We start from the raw sequence: 15076 nt of genomic DNA on the forward strand, positions 1-15076 counted from the left end.
TCTCCTGAGCGGAAATGAATTTTTTTTAGACTTTTAGTGAGCTGCCTTTGCAATCGTCGCTCCTTTTGCATATTATTTTTAATTTCGAGCAATTACAAGAAATTTTTCTTTCAGCTTTTCCTTCGTGCGCCTTCTCTAAACGATAATTTAATTAGTTGCAAGTGGCTGGTTGGTTGGCCATTGCCTTTTAACCATTTTTGCATTCGCCTCACTAATTGCACTTAACATTTCGTGAATTCTTAATGTCAGACAATCAAAACCTGTAAGGACGCGTTGAGATTTGCTCGTTGCTCATTTATTTATTTCATTAATTTATTTCATTATTTATTTCATTTAAACGACGATTTCGGAAATACCCAAGCTAAGTTAGCAAACCAATAGCAAAGTAAAAGGACTTTTAACGAAAGCCCCACAAATTGTTATATGTTCACAGGGAAATGCACATTTCAAATCTTTTAATAGTTGACCCAACATATTCAGAAGCATAATTCAGTGGAACAGGACAACATCTGGCAATTTGCCTAAGTGCAGCGAGCTGAACTTCTTCGTCTCTTTCTCTTTCTCTGTCTAAAGTTTTTAATTAGAAACGCATCCTGTGAAAATGGACAGCGCGTGCTCTCTCTCCCTCTCTCTGTTTCTTACCCCTGATTTTCCCGGTTTTCCCCGCGCTTTCCCTCGTCATTCGTCCCGCTAAGCAGTCAAGTGAAATGAGCAAAGAAATGCGTTGACAACCAGGCCAAAAGCTCCACAAAAGTAACTTTAATGGCAGACAGAGACGGCCAGAATAAATGAATGAAATGGGCACAGCGCCCAGGTCTTGGGAAAATAACAAGAAACGAAACTTTTGACATAAATTCCCGGCCCAAAAAGATAGAAAACTCGGGCGCAAAATGAGAAGTGAAGGCTCCTTTGCCCGCGCGGCCAGAGTTGCCACCTTGACGTGTGATGCTATTATCCATCGGATTAGATAAGGATATTTAGGGGCCTTCAGCGAAGTGCCAAATTAATTTTAATGCGATTTTCATGGGCTGCATAACTTTGGGACTTTAACGACTATTGTCCCTAATGCAAATCCCGCGAAACAGACCGAAACAATCTTTAACTTTGGCACAGTCTGAAATACAGTCTGGATCTGCAGCTCAAATACAAAAATTTATTGCCTCTCAAACACTTTTTTGCGTTTTTTTTCTGGAGTGGCTTAAACGCCGCCTCATGCATATTTGATGCCAAATATAAAGCGGCTATAAATTCCACTCGAAATTTACGCGCCAAAGTAAGAGCAATGCGCTAGGGGTCGACAAAAAAAAAGGAGAAAAAGTGAGCAGCAGAGCGAATCCTTGAATCCTTGGGATACGCATGTGTTCAAGGTGCGCTTAAAGGTAGGCAATGTATCTGAAACTTTGTCGCCCAAGCATGTGAAAAAGTTACTGGAAATTGTTTTCATTTTTCTTTATTCGAAGCACTCCCTTTCATTTTGTTCCATTTTTTTTCTTGACAAGTTTAGAGCTGAGTTGTTGAGGTAAAATGCATTATTAAGAATTAAACAAAATTCCTTGTGCTTTGTTTGCCTTACGGTCTCTTTTATTTTAAACCGATTTTTCTGCTTTTGGTTAAGAAAAAGCAACAGCTGATAAAATTTTCATGGAACCTGAGAAAGTTCTTATGTCGTCGGTTTTATTTTCTGAGCGGGCTATAGGATTGGAGTGAAAAGTTATGAATCTTTTCGATTTAGGTCTTATGAAAATTTGATAAGGTGGTTTTGTGGTGTGGTTAAAAATTAAAAATTGCTATCTTGAGAAGAGAAATGCCGTTGATTTGTGACAAGACGAGTAAATTATTTGCTTTTATTTATCTTTTCAGCACTAGTAGCTCTGAGCTCCACGATTCTGGCCGACGAATCTATTGACACACGTGAGAACGCCGACTTAACCCTCAAGTGCCGATTTAACGACAAGTATGAGGCGAATGACTTCTCCTTTTTCTGGACCCGCTGGACAGCGAATCCCGCCCAATTCGATAACGTGGCCATCGGAGAAGTGCAGTTGAGTTCCGGCTATAGGTGAGTGATCTGCAAGAATATCATAAGCATAGTTTATATTTACCTGTGAAGTACAAATTTAAAAACAATGTAAAATGGTATACATATTATCGATGGTGCCTACTATCGATGTTTCATCAACCCTAGTTGGTAACGGATATGAAAAAGCGACCTGGCAACAAGCAAGATAATTGCGGAAAAGTCTGGCTTTGAGGGATGTTAAATGCTGGCCATAAAGCTGATGACCTTAATGGGAGTATGTGTGGGGTCATAAAGTGAATCGTGGAGGAAAATCCCGCAGTCTCTGTCCTTCTGTGGCATTAACGTTTATCCCTTTGCCGACCAGCACAGCAAGTACAGTTTATCCCGGCAGCAGCAGTTGGCAGCCATTTGTTAAGTTAATTAAATGTTTCACACTCCTCTCTTCGCCCAACCGACCTGGATAATGCGATTTATGCATGTGACTGACTGGGCTGGCAACTTAATTAAAATCAAGTTCTTGGCAGTTTAAACAAATGCCGGGCGGCTGGAATGGAATATGATGGTTAATTAATATGAAAACCGTCGTTAAAGTGTTATGACTAACGCATATAGTACGTTACATGACAGTCAGACTATCTTCGCATAGAGCAATTCTTTCAAATCATTTATGAAAATACGAATGGTGCTGTGCTTTCATAACTATCGTTTAGTTGGAAGTAAAACCTTGGTTCCTCGACTATTTTTGTGTCCCACCAGGTTTCTCATCAAAGCATATTTCTACTATTAATCTCGATCCCTGAGGGCATCACTATTGCCCATGTCCTGCCTTAATCCTTAATGTCAAAGCCGCGTGTTGCACGTTAAGACTTGCAGATACACACATGGCCTACCGCCTCCTGGTGTTTGTGTTTGTGTTTGTGTTTATGTTTCATTTTCATTGCCCCCCCTTGTATCCCCAGATTTCAATTGTATTTTTATTTGCCTGGTGCCAGCGACTTCCGTTTCCCGTTGGCCGCCTGCTTTTTAATGTTCGGTTTGGTTTCTTTATGTGGAAACGCATAAATTTTAAGTGCCAACTGTGCCACACGGACCTCCATCTTCTTCCTCTTCTTTGCGAGAAATGCAACCCTCCGTCCGTTCCATTCCGTGTCGTTGCGTTTCCGTTTCATTCCGTTCCGTTTCATTCTGCATGCAGCTTGCCAAATAAAATGGCCACATGCCAGCGTTAGTATAACGCCATATACATTTTATGGCTGCACTGGGGAAAATAGCTATGGAAAGAATAAACAAAAATTCATTTCATTATATTTTGTGTAACTTCAAAGAAAATTGTATATGTGGCTTAGAATGTTTTCTAAAAAGTTCTGTGAAATTCTAACATACAAGTTGACTGCCAAATTTTCTATCTGTACGCATTGGCATGAGTGTGGGCATAATAAAAGCAAATCAACAAATAGAAAAGCGGCGTATAGAGGCGTTGAGGGGCCAAAGAAATCGCGCTGCGGGCACAGGCGAATTGTAAAATATATTTTTACTGCAATTTGTGCCGAAAGCTAACAAGGAGCCGAAAACAAGCAGCCAACAAGGACAAATAACAGGACGAGAAACAGCAGCCACGACACGAGAACACGGCTCAAGGAGGCTAAAACGAAACTGGCCACATAATGAAGGCGAAGATAGTACCCAACCCGAAAAAACCCCCTGGAAATTCCTATCTGTGCAAAAGTGAAATTACTGCAAATTTGCTGGCAATGCCAAACAACACACACAAAAAAAAAGAAAGAAAAAAAAAGAAATAAAGGGAATTACAGATTTTTTCTCTGGGCCAAAATGTCGCGACAGGTCGAAGGGAAAAAGAAAAGCTCTGGGCTAATATTTCGCTGAACATTTAATTTAACGAGACATCAGGGGAATGCTCTTCTCACAGAGATTGAGAAACAATGAGAGCGGCATTTAGATGGCAGGAGACCGAGGGAAAACGATTCCCTCGAATGCCAAATTGTACATGGAAAGGAATTATTTCCGGGGAACGTATACGATTGCATACTTGGAAGAAAATATGTTGGAATATCCATTTTCAGTAGCTAAAATCTGATCATGTGGTTTGCCATTTCACGGAATTTTCAGCTGGTGATCCAAGTACAATTTAACTGAATGAAACATTTGAGCCTCAGTTTTATATCTCTACATTTATGCGCCTTCCGTTTAGGCGAATAATTGGCGGCCGTTTAAGGATGTCCTCTGTCCTAGTACAAAAATTGAAAAAAAAAAGTTTACTTTCTGCCCAGAGGGAGCAACAAACAACGCGAATCGAGGGCAGCACTGTGGTAGCAACAACAAATCACAAATTGCAATGCAGGAGGGAGGGAGGGATGATATAAATAAAGCCAGGAGACTATTGGGGATAAACTTGAAAATTGCAACAAGAATAAGGCAGCCGGGGGCCTTTTGCTTATCCCTCTGGAGTCCATTTTTTTGTAACGCTCAAGGACACGCGTCCTTTCCCCCTTCCTCATTTTGCGCGGCTCGTTTAAAGCGCTTTTCATTTGCCGATAGGAGGTGGAAAATTGTGGGGATTCCCCAGAGCGACGGCAATGACGATGACGATGACTGCGCTTTGCCAGCAGTTTTTATAATTTGCACTTTTTTTATTTCCACCGAGCACGTGTCCTGAGAATTCTATCTATCCCAGCTGCAAATGAGCAAATCGCCAGAGACTTGGCCCCAAAAACTGTGCAGAAAGTGGGCAAGGCAGGGGAATCAGCTGCAAATAGAAAAATGCTCGTAGTAATAAAAAAAAAAATCAACTAGACAAGGACACGCGGTTTTGGGCGGCAAAAGGAGGTTAGCGGGCATGTCTGTGGAGAGTTTAGTCAATTCGCCGTCTGCTGCAGAGTCAAAAAAACAGAGTATATTTACTAAAATGTAGTTAGAATAACTATATGGAACTAGGAACTGTCCCAGACAAAGCCTATTTAAAAGCTAAAGTCATAAATACTAATATTTATTTACTTCCTAGCAAGTGTAAAATTCGATTTCAGAGGTAATGCCTATATTGCGTTAATTTATCATAAAGCTTTATATGTAACTGAGTTACATATATATACATTTCATAATACATATACTTAAATATATTACATTATTTAATAAAAAGTAGCTTTGCATTTCTTTGAGTGCATTTTACGTTGCCTGCTGGATTTCGTTTGCCACTGTTTTTCTTCTTTACCCAAAATTTTTTGGCCTGTCTGCGCGTTCAGTTTAGGGATTTCAAGACCATGAGACCTGGGCAGTTTCAGTATTTTTTTTTCGTCCTGCTGCGGTTTGCTGCTTGGCAAATTAAATTTTCACACAAACGCGTGTTTTATTTTCCTTTTTTTCCCATGGCACTGCGGTTTTTGGCAGCAATTAGCACAAGAGTGAAATGAGTGAGTAAATAAAACGAACTGGCGACCGAGCTAATCAGTGTGAGCCCTAAGCCAGGCCAATTAGAATCGCAAAATTGTCTAGACCAAAAGTGCACAAAGCTAAGATGTCTCAGAATATCTGATGGAAAAGTGCCACCCACCTCGCTGAAAATCCTCGAGATGAGAACCAATTTTAGTGTCAGTCAAAAGTCCACTTGCAGCTTCACAAACGAACTCGGAAAACTCAAAGTCTCTGCGAATGGAAAATGAAAATTTTATCTGTGGGCTGGCAATGGGTAGAGGGGCGGAGGGAGGGGCATCTTGTTTGCCAATCTAATAAACTGCTGACTGGCCAGCGAGGAAAAGCCGAGAATCCAGCGAAGCGCATTCGGGCGGCATCAATTTTCAGTAGTTGTCCAGGACAACGACGATGACGACCAAATAATCATCGTCATCCTATTGAAAAATTGTGAAAAATGGCAGCACCCTACCAAAAAAAAAAAAAAAAAAAAAAAATCGTAAATGGAGGACATTGAAGTGGCCTTGAAATATTAAGACATTGGCAAAATGAAGGCAAGATAAATGAAGGAGGGGCATGAATGTCGGACAGAAGCCAAGGGAAGAAAATTGACAAACTTGTCCTTTTTGCTTTCGATAGATAAAAGGAAGCGAATTTTCTATATATTTCGTAGTGAACTTAAAACTTGTTGGGCTTTAAGATTGCGGGGCACTGCAAATTCCGAATTAATTATTCATTACTACAGAATGTGATAAAAACACTTTAAATTTAATTAAAACGGAAGCTCACTACAATTTAAAAACAAATAACTAAACACTAAAAGAACTCATAGTTCTGGTCACATGCAAACTATGAGAAAATAAATTAAATTTACTGCTTCTCTATTTGTATATTTGAACAAGAAACAATGAACTCTTGCTTATTTCATTCTGCATATTGAATAATAATACAAAGAAAAAATTGATTTTCCAATTATAAATTTTTTTGCAATTAATTTGGTTTACGAGGCTGCAAAGCAATTACGCCATAAGAGCCCTCAGAGCTTAATAGTCCGGCACATAAAAATAACAATAAGGTAAACATTGGTAAAATTCCAAAGACTGTGTGAAAATTACTTTCCTTCTTTCCCTGTTTACCTTTCACTTGAGTTGCCAGTGTCTGAGAGCCAGGTTCTTATTGAAAATTGTCTAGGAAAAATATGCAAACATTTATTCAAACGTTGATTTTATTTATATTGGTCCATCGTCGCTTCGCCCCCTGAAAACTCCTTGTCGTGACTCTCTCCTTCCTCGTCAAATATTACCATTTCGTATTTATTTATATTACGAGCGCTTAAAGTTTGGCCACCTGCGGGCAGAAAACAGGAAGCAAATCAAGGACAAGAGTGGGAAAATCCAATATTAGCACAATTAGTGACGACCACTGAGGAGTCGGGAGTCGGGCATGGCGCACAGAAGTCGCCTGCAAGTTTTCAAATAAAAATAAATTGATTTCGAGGCAAATGGAAATTGATTGACTGGATTTTGACATTTAACCTTTGAAGCTTGTTTCCTCTTCCGGTTCTCCGAAAATTACCCGCAATACGCAGCGCAAGCATTGCTTTAATTTATATTTTAAAGTACTTAAATGCATAGCTTACTTACTTATGTTATTTCCCTTCTACTTTCCAGACTCGACTTTCAACCGGAGCGTGGCATTTACGATCTGCAGATCAAGAACGTGTCCTACAACCGCGATAATGGACGCTTCGAGTGCCGCATCAAGGCCAAGGGAACGGGCGCGGACGTCCATCAGGAGTTCCACAACCTCACGGTGCTCACACCACCACATCCACCCGTGATCTCGCCCGGAAACATTGCCGTGGCCACCGAGGATAAGCCCATGGAGCTCACATGCAGCAGCATCGGTGGTTCCCCCGACCCCACCATAACGTAAGTTTGGAATATATCTAAACCTAGTTGAAGTTTACTCACATTTTAACCATTTATGTAGTTGGTATCGCGAGGGTTCCAATGCTCCACTGCCAGCGACGGTGCTAAAGGGCGGCACCAAGGATCAGCCCACCAATGCCACACTATCCATAATTCCTCGCAGGGAGGATGACGGTGCCAAGTACAAGTGTGTGGTCCGAAATCGCGCCATGAACGAGAGCAAACGATTGGAGGCCACGGCCACATTGAATGTAAACTGTGAGTAGAAAGATCTTAAATATATATTTCATATTTGCGGCATACTCAGAGCATTAGCATCTTCGGCAATCCAATGTGGAATAAACAAGGGAGTCCATTTAGAGTGCCATTAATACAACCCTCAATGAAATATAAGCATAGAGATACGATGCGCCCACTTGCAATCCCCCTGGTAATCTTTGCAATTACTCACACCCAAACCACTTGAGCATCATTAATAATTTCCAACAGTCTGACATGGAAAATAATTTCCATAAATGGCGAGTCTTGACCATTGCTAATTAGAGCCAATTGGGGGAGTCTTTTGGTATTTTGTAGTGCTTTTCCACGCGGAGTCATCCATCCGACAAGTCGACCTTCTCTTAATTTGCATGCTATGCGGCAATTACAACACCATCTGAATATCTGGAAATTAGCATAATGTAGGAAGGAGACAATGAACAGCCAGTCCTCGGCGTTTAACCCTGTGTTTTTCGCATTTCCCATCGCAAATGCACATGACACATTTCGTTTAAAGTATTTAGATGCAACCAGCCACACCACGAAACACATACCAGCAATACACCAGCAGTAAACAGCAACGAGCAGCACGACCGGCAATCGCATAATCGCATATATCTTTTTTAAAAAGCCAACAAAACCCAGGCACATAAATTACAAATGCTGACCTGAACCGACGACCTGCTGCTGACTGAACGCAAGTAATTAGAATACAAATTTATGTGCCACTCGTCGCAGTTGTTGTTTAATTGTTGTTTTTGTTGTCGTTGCTGTTGGTGTTGTTGTTGTTGCAACAAGTGGCGGTGTATTAGTGAAACTGCGCCGGTGTGCGTGCGCGTGTGTGTGACCTGCTAGCTGTTAACGCTGGCTATTAGGGCTAATCAAAAGGCAAATAAAGTGAAATATTGCCTCGGTCGCCGTGGCAAGGCAATCGACTGTTTGGGCCTACACTACACCTGTGCACAGAGCGAAAAAAGATGTTAGAATCACTTTGAGAAGTATGTATAAAATTTATGTTGTTGAGAACTCCTAAAGATCCTTACCATTTACTTTGAGCTGGTACAAAATTCCTTAAAGCGTAGAAATGCATATATTTGCAACTAATGTGCCAAGAATGTTTTTCACTGTAGCATTGGCTTTATAGCCCTACTATTACCTATCGCCATGGCTATCAACTGTGTAATTAATTCAAAAACAACGCACACATGCATAGGCCACTGTAATGGCTGTAGAATCAGAGCTAGTGTTAGTGTTCGCATTAGTATTAGTAGTGGAAAGAGGACAAAATGCAAGTGGTCAGAAGACTGTGCTAATTGCCGGGAAAGAGAGGGAGAAATATAGAGAGAGTTTGGTGGGAATTGCACAACAGTTTGCAGAAAGAGATTTAAATAAATTGTTAAAATTAAAATGTATAATGCATAAACGGAGCTAAGCAGCTTGTAGTCCAACATTTTATTCTTGCTGTGGAACAAGCTCTAATTTTCCATATTAGGAATAAGGAATGAGCTGCTCTATAAAACCGCATTCCAAACAAATAAAAGCAAACCACGGCTCATATTTCCACAACCACAGTGAGCCAATAAATATGTAGGGTAAACAACAACAGCGGCGGGAAATGCATTAAAGCCAATCGCCAACGTCGTCACACACGTCGTATGAGTAATGCCCACCTGACTCTGTTAAAACTACACGAACGCATCATAAACAGATAGATATGTACATATATGTACTTTTACATATGTACCACATCTGGACGCACCGCTAATTAACCGCCTCTTGGAACGACCACGCCCACTTAAAATGGATTCCATCCAATAAAGGGGCACAAAACTAAAAATTGAATACACGTGTAAGAATTTGTGTGAATTATGTAGGTCGCCTACGGTTTAATTAGTCGGCCTCTGGGCACGCCCACAGCCACCCACATTTGCATAAGCCACATTAAATGAATGCCTATATAGATACAGGCATCATCAAATTCATTATGTTTATCTAAAGTGTTTGTTTACTCAAAAGGGTTTAATTGCGAAAATGTTAGAAAAAGTCAGTGGAGGAAAACCATGAAACCGCAAAATAAATTTCGACGGCTTTGTATTTGTAAATGTTTATTAATTGCTTGTGTTTAGTTTTGTTGGATGGAGTTTTAATAAATTTCGGAACGTCAACAGGAACCGCAAAAAGTGCTGGAAAAATCAGCAAAAAAAAAGGTTAGCAGGCAGAACAAACAAATCGAGACCGTAAAGGATATGTGAACTCTGATTGTGGCTAAGGATTTCCACTTGCGGTCACCTCCGGTTTTCACTGGGGTTTCCTTTGCCATTTTCCCCCACTTGTCCTTCAGTAATGCGTTTTTAAGCAAGCAGAGCCGGGTCCCGAGTAGATCAAACAGGGAAATGATGTCCTGCCAGTGTCCTGTCCTCTTTTCCTTTTGCCAGCTTCAGGCATTTTGCGGTTGCTGCGGGCAAGAAATCCACAGGGAGTGAATGGAGAGAAAAAAGGACTTAGGCTACTGAGAAATAAGGTGTATACTGAGAAAAGCTGGGCTTTTGTCAGAAAAAATGGTCATCACAATCAAAGTTTTAGATATGCTATGATATGCATAAACTTTTCAATAATATTATTAATATTATTTATAAGCAAATCAAAGCTCACGTTGATTATACAAATGAAAAATGAATCAACTGGTTTTTGGTTTTTCTCTGTGCAATATACTGAAACCCAAACAGGCAGTTGAACCCTCTCCGGTTTTGTTTGTTTAGCCAACAGTTTGAGCTTTGAAATTAAATCAAAAGCAATTTAATTGAAATAAGGAGAGGAGAAGTGAGAAACACCGAGAGACAATCTTCGCTGTTATCCTTTTTCAAAGTGATTTACGTGGGGCAATAAAAATTCACTTTTCCCGGCTCTGGCAGTCGCTCTTCGGCCCATTGACACCTACAAATTAATCAGAAAATGAGCCACGTTCTTGGCCTAATCTGGCGTAATAACTCATTCCCAAATGGCCGGCAATAAATCGCAGGCAAAAGCAGTGGAAATTGTCGCGCTAATAACCGCAAAACAACAAAATTGCCACGAAAAATCAACGATGGCAATAATTTCAAATTTCTCAGATTGCCTCTGGATAAAATGGAAGCGCCAAAGTCAAGTTTAATCTGGCCAGGCTCTAATGTATTGCCTTTGGCCTGAAGGGTCGTTCTTTACCTTACCTTACCTTACCTTACCTTTTATACCTCTGATGAAGCCAATCGGATCTGAGGAGCGTGGAAACGGGGAATGGTGGATGAGTTTCCCATTTTCCACCTGCAAAAAGTAGGCAAGCAACAGACAGCTGCTCTGCAGGGATATATGGAAAGGGGCTTTTGTTTTTGATTCTAAGCTGACAAGGCAGTGCCAAATCTTGCACGGTCTATACATTCTCTTCTCTCTTTTTTTTTTTTGCTGTCAAATCTTTGTCCTCAGCTCGAAAACCGCTTAAGTTTGTTGGCGGCTTAGCGCCTGCTGTAAAAAAAAAATACTTAAATGAGGAAATAGGAGGGAATTCACAGGTTACTTTTACAGATGGAGAGAAATGGTCTGAAAAAAGCCTATTAGCAGTGCTCACCAACGGATTTCTATTTTAGACGTATTTAGTCAGTTAGAAGTACTTTGAGATTGTATTCTATAAATTCAAATATCTCAGAAATTACTCAATGTTATACTTAATATTTAATTCCTGTAATTTAAAAAGCTTATTCAAGTTTATAATTTCATTTAATTTACTACTTCCCATTTGGCCACAGAAACAGTTCGTAAACCATTTAAAGCAACTTGACTCGCCTTAATGGTGATTCTCTTTAAAAATAATTATTAAGAGATACTTGCTGCAGGGCTTGCAACCACAGGAAACTCAATTTTTTCAACTCCTTTCCCAGGGGTCCATCGTTTTCCATAGTTTAATGCCAGGCAATTAACTTTTGTCTTGCCCCCCCCGAGAAGAGCGGAAAAACGAAATGGAGAGAAAATGGGGGAAAAGTTGGGGAGGAGACTGTCGGGTTCAAAGAGAAGTAGGCCTGTCACATGACCTGCCAGTCAGCGATGAGATCATGCATAAAAAAGCCAAAGGAAAAGCCGGGAGGAAAACCGAAGCGAGCCCAAACCCAAACCAAAGCCAAAGCGAACCGAACCGAAGCACGTCCTCAAATGGGAATGGAAATGTTAAATGTAAATGCGGCATATGGAAAAACGGGAAACGACCTTGCTCTGTGTTTGGGCCTTAACACCCGCAGTGGGTGGGGCTGGGCGGAAAATGGAGGGAAAAATCAGGGGGGAGGAGGGTGGTGGTGAGCAGATTGGTAGATTGTCACAGGCAAATAGGCGGGACAACATGAAAATCAACCAAGCAAATGCCAATACACATGCAACGCCGGAAAGAAGCTGCCACGCACTGAAACAAATAATGTTTCCAAATTCAAAGAACCCATTAAAGTTCTCTGGTCAACTTTACATATATCTAAGTTGACACAATATCTGCAGAAACTGTTGTGCTTTCATATAGTACTTGCACATGCTTTTTATCCAAGTGTAGAAATAGAAATGGTCGAGGATGTTGCGGCTGTGGCATTCAAGGATTCGAGGCTTAACATGGCGTAAACACAAAAGCCTCTAAAGGCATCAACTGCGGCATATAAAGTGGCATTACATTAGAGTACGAACCGGGAAAAAAAAAACAAAAAAAAAAGAAGAAAAAAAACATGCACACAGAAAATAAACGCAAACATGTTCTTTGGCAGGAAGTGCCGCAAAGACAAAAAGAGATTGTCGAGTGGCATCGTCGACGCATTAAATTGAAGATGATGACGATAATGCGCCAGATAAGTCTGGAGTCTGGGTTCTGGGTTCTAGAGTGTGGAGAGTCTGGGCGCAGGAGGTCTGGGAGTCCATGGGGTCATAGGTAACAGCCAACTTAACGTCAATAAACGGGAGCTGAGGGGCGGAAAGGTCGCTCTTCGGTCCGCAACAAGCCATGAAAAGAGGGAAAGCTGGGGGAAAAAGCAGCCACAGGATAACATCTGCCATTTGCGGCCAGAACGAAAGATGAAACAATGGATGAAGAGGGCAGGAAGGAGGTGGCGTGCAAACCAAAAGGAAGACAAGAGGACATGTGGATGTCGGGTACTATTTACTTGGCATTAAGCAAACTTCAAATAAAAAGGATAACGAGCGCATTGCGAGACACGCAGGCAACTCAAAATGCCACTGGAACTGGCTCAACAATAATAACGAAAAAAAAAGCGAGCAATCAGGGGGCAAAGGGGGGTGCAAAAGAAAAGCTGAGTGACATTCCCAAGTTGAGGAAATTCGAGGGATACTTCGAGGGACTTCGAGACAAAAGGCTGCCATGAAAGGCACGACAATTGCACACAATTTTCATTTATTGTTGGGCTACACATTTGGCCACATTAAGTCAGACATTCTTTTTTTGCCACCCCCTCTCGATGAGCAGAAACAAAAAGGCTTCCTCCCACAAATAATCGTACATTGCTCTGCCCCTCAAACACAAAAAACAAAAAAAAAAAATAAATAAAAGGAAACTTTCTAAGGACATGTGTGTGTGTGTGGAAATTTTCCGCAAATATGTATCCTTAACCATCCAGAAAAGAGTATTTCCCTCTCGAAGGGGAAACCAAAAATGCCGCCTCACATTTTGACGCTTCATTACCATTCCTCTCGATTTTGCGTGTTGAGGTCACTTTCGGTTTTCGGTTTTTGGGTTTCGGATGCCGGATTCCGGGTTAGGATAGGTTTCGAATTCGGTCTTTTGGGGGCCAAGATTTTGGGTTGAGCAAGGGCTGAATTGAAGTTTGATAAGGTTGCAGACATGCGGTTGAAATGTTTTCTTTGTTTGACATTTGAGGCGATTAAAATTAGAGACTTATGTAAAAGCCAAGACAACATTCCTTCGGGCAAAAATCACTCCCACCCTCTAACATAATGCATATTTTAAAATGGGCAAAGTCATAAATTGGAATTGAACAGAATAAATGCAAGACTTTAGCTATTGATAAATTAAATTGCATAAGGGAAACCTGTCTTATTAAAACACAATAGAGAAAGAAACTCCCCCATGGAAACATCGTATATAACCGATAGCGTTAGCGACAACTGAACAAATAGAAAACGCATAAAGCCCCCGTTTTTGGAGTGGGGAAAACATTTCAATTTCGCTGCGGGCTTCTGTTTTATTTCTGTGCTCTCTTCAGTTCCTCAGTTCTCAGTTCGATGATATGCCAAACGACCAAAACAAACTTTGCATTGTTAGTCATGATGATGGCGATATACGCATATATCCCCCCCCTCTCCATATCAGGTCCTATTGTTGCCATACATATGGCGATGATGACGATGATGAGGATGATGAGGATGATAACGATGATGATGAGGATATGTGTATGATGTCAACAGAGCAAACAGCACGCGTCGCTTGTCGCAGTTTCTAGGGTTAAGAGGGGGCTTTTCAGGGGCTCCAAAGGATGGACAATGATTCGGCATTGTTTTGGATGGACTGGAAAACAAACGCCAACTGCCACGCCCACAAACCCGTTGGCAACCGGATTGACAATGATCATTAATATTTGCTGCTAATTAAAGTAAATTTTGCGATTCAATAAAACCGGTTGAGGGACTCGCACAACTACGGAGCTATGAAATCACCAAGCACCCACCCACCCACATTCGAAAAACACTACATATACTCCCAAAAATACACATACATGTATGTACGTACGTAAACATGTCAATAATATTCAAAATTGAAATGTCAAAATGCTAATTTCGCACATTTGTTTGACTCTTGCAGTGCAGGCAGGTACACAGAGAGCAAAATTTAGTTTTGGTTAGGTCGAATTCTTTCATATAAAAAGGGGGCTGGCATATTTTAATATATTTTCATTTTTTCATTAAGTCCGGATTTGCATATTTAATATATTTAAACTTTATATTAGCCTGTGTATTTTCTTCATGTGACTCCCACTTTTCCCAACCGAACCACTTTTGCCTTCTCCCATCTCGTTTTCGAGAGGAGAATGCAATGCAATTTGCGCAATGTGTGCAAATTTGCACAAGCCGCACCAAAAATTTTATTTACAAAATTTTCGTGCCAAATTTGACTTTTGCCAACGCACAAGAGCAGCTCGACAGAATGATGGTGAAGTCATGGGGCGAAGCGGAATAGAAATGCCTGATATTTCTGCACTTTTCCAGCTGCAGCTGCAGTCCAAATATTTTTCCACTGACTAACTAATGAATTGAGCACTGGGACCCACAAACCGAGTGCAACTGATGATCAGCTTACCAATTGTACACCCAAAAAAAAAATTAAGGACATTTTCCTCATTTCATTTCTCGCTCATGGGTCAGAGAAGTGAGCCTCATTATGCACATCTCATTTGTGAACTCTTTCAAAAAA

At 40.8% G+C, this 15076-nt stretch overlaps 1 protein-coding gene across 1 annotated transcript in view; it reads left to right on the plus strand.

The window, feature by feature from the left end:
* Positions 1-15076, plus strand: part of LOC120444046 (Down syndrome cell adhesion molecule-like protein Dscam2) — an 86571-nt gene that overhangs the window by 43592 nt on the left and 27903 nt on the right. Inside the window, exons 3-5 of the mRNA XM_039623588.2 lie at positions 1861-2059; positions 7114-7374; positions 7436-7632. Of these exons, the coding sequence (XP_039479522.1) occupies positions 1861-2059; positions 7114-7374; positions 7436-7632 (657 nt within the window). The remainder of the gene's footprint in view (positions 1-1860; positions 2060-7113; positions 7375-7435; positions 7633-15076) is intronic.

Source organism: Drosophila santomea, chromosome 2L (assembly GCF_016746245.2).
Source record: "Drosophila santomea strain STO CAGO 1482 chromosome 2L, Prin_Dsan_1.1, whole genome shotgun sequence".
In the NCBI taxonomy this organism is placed as follows: Eukaryota; Metazoa; Arthropoda; class Insecta; order Diptera; family Drosophilidae; genus Drosophila; species Drosophila santomea.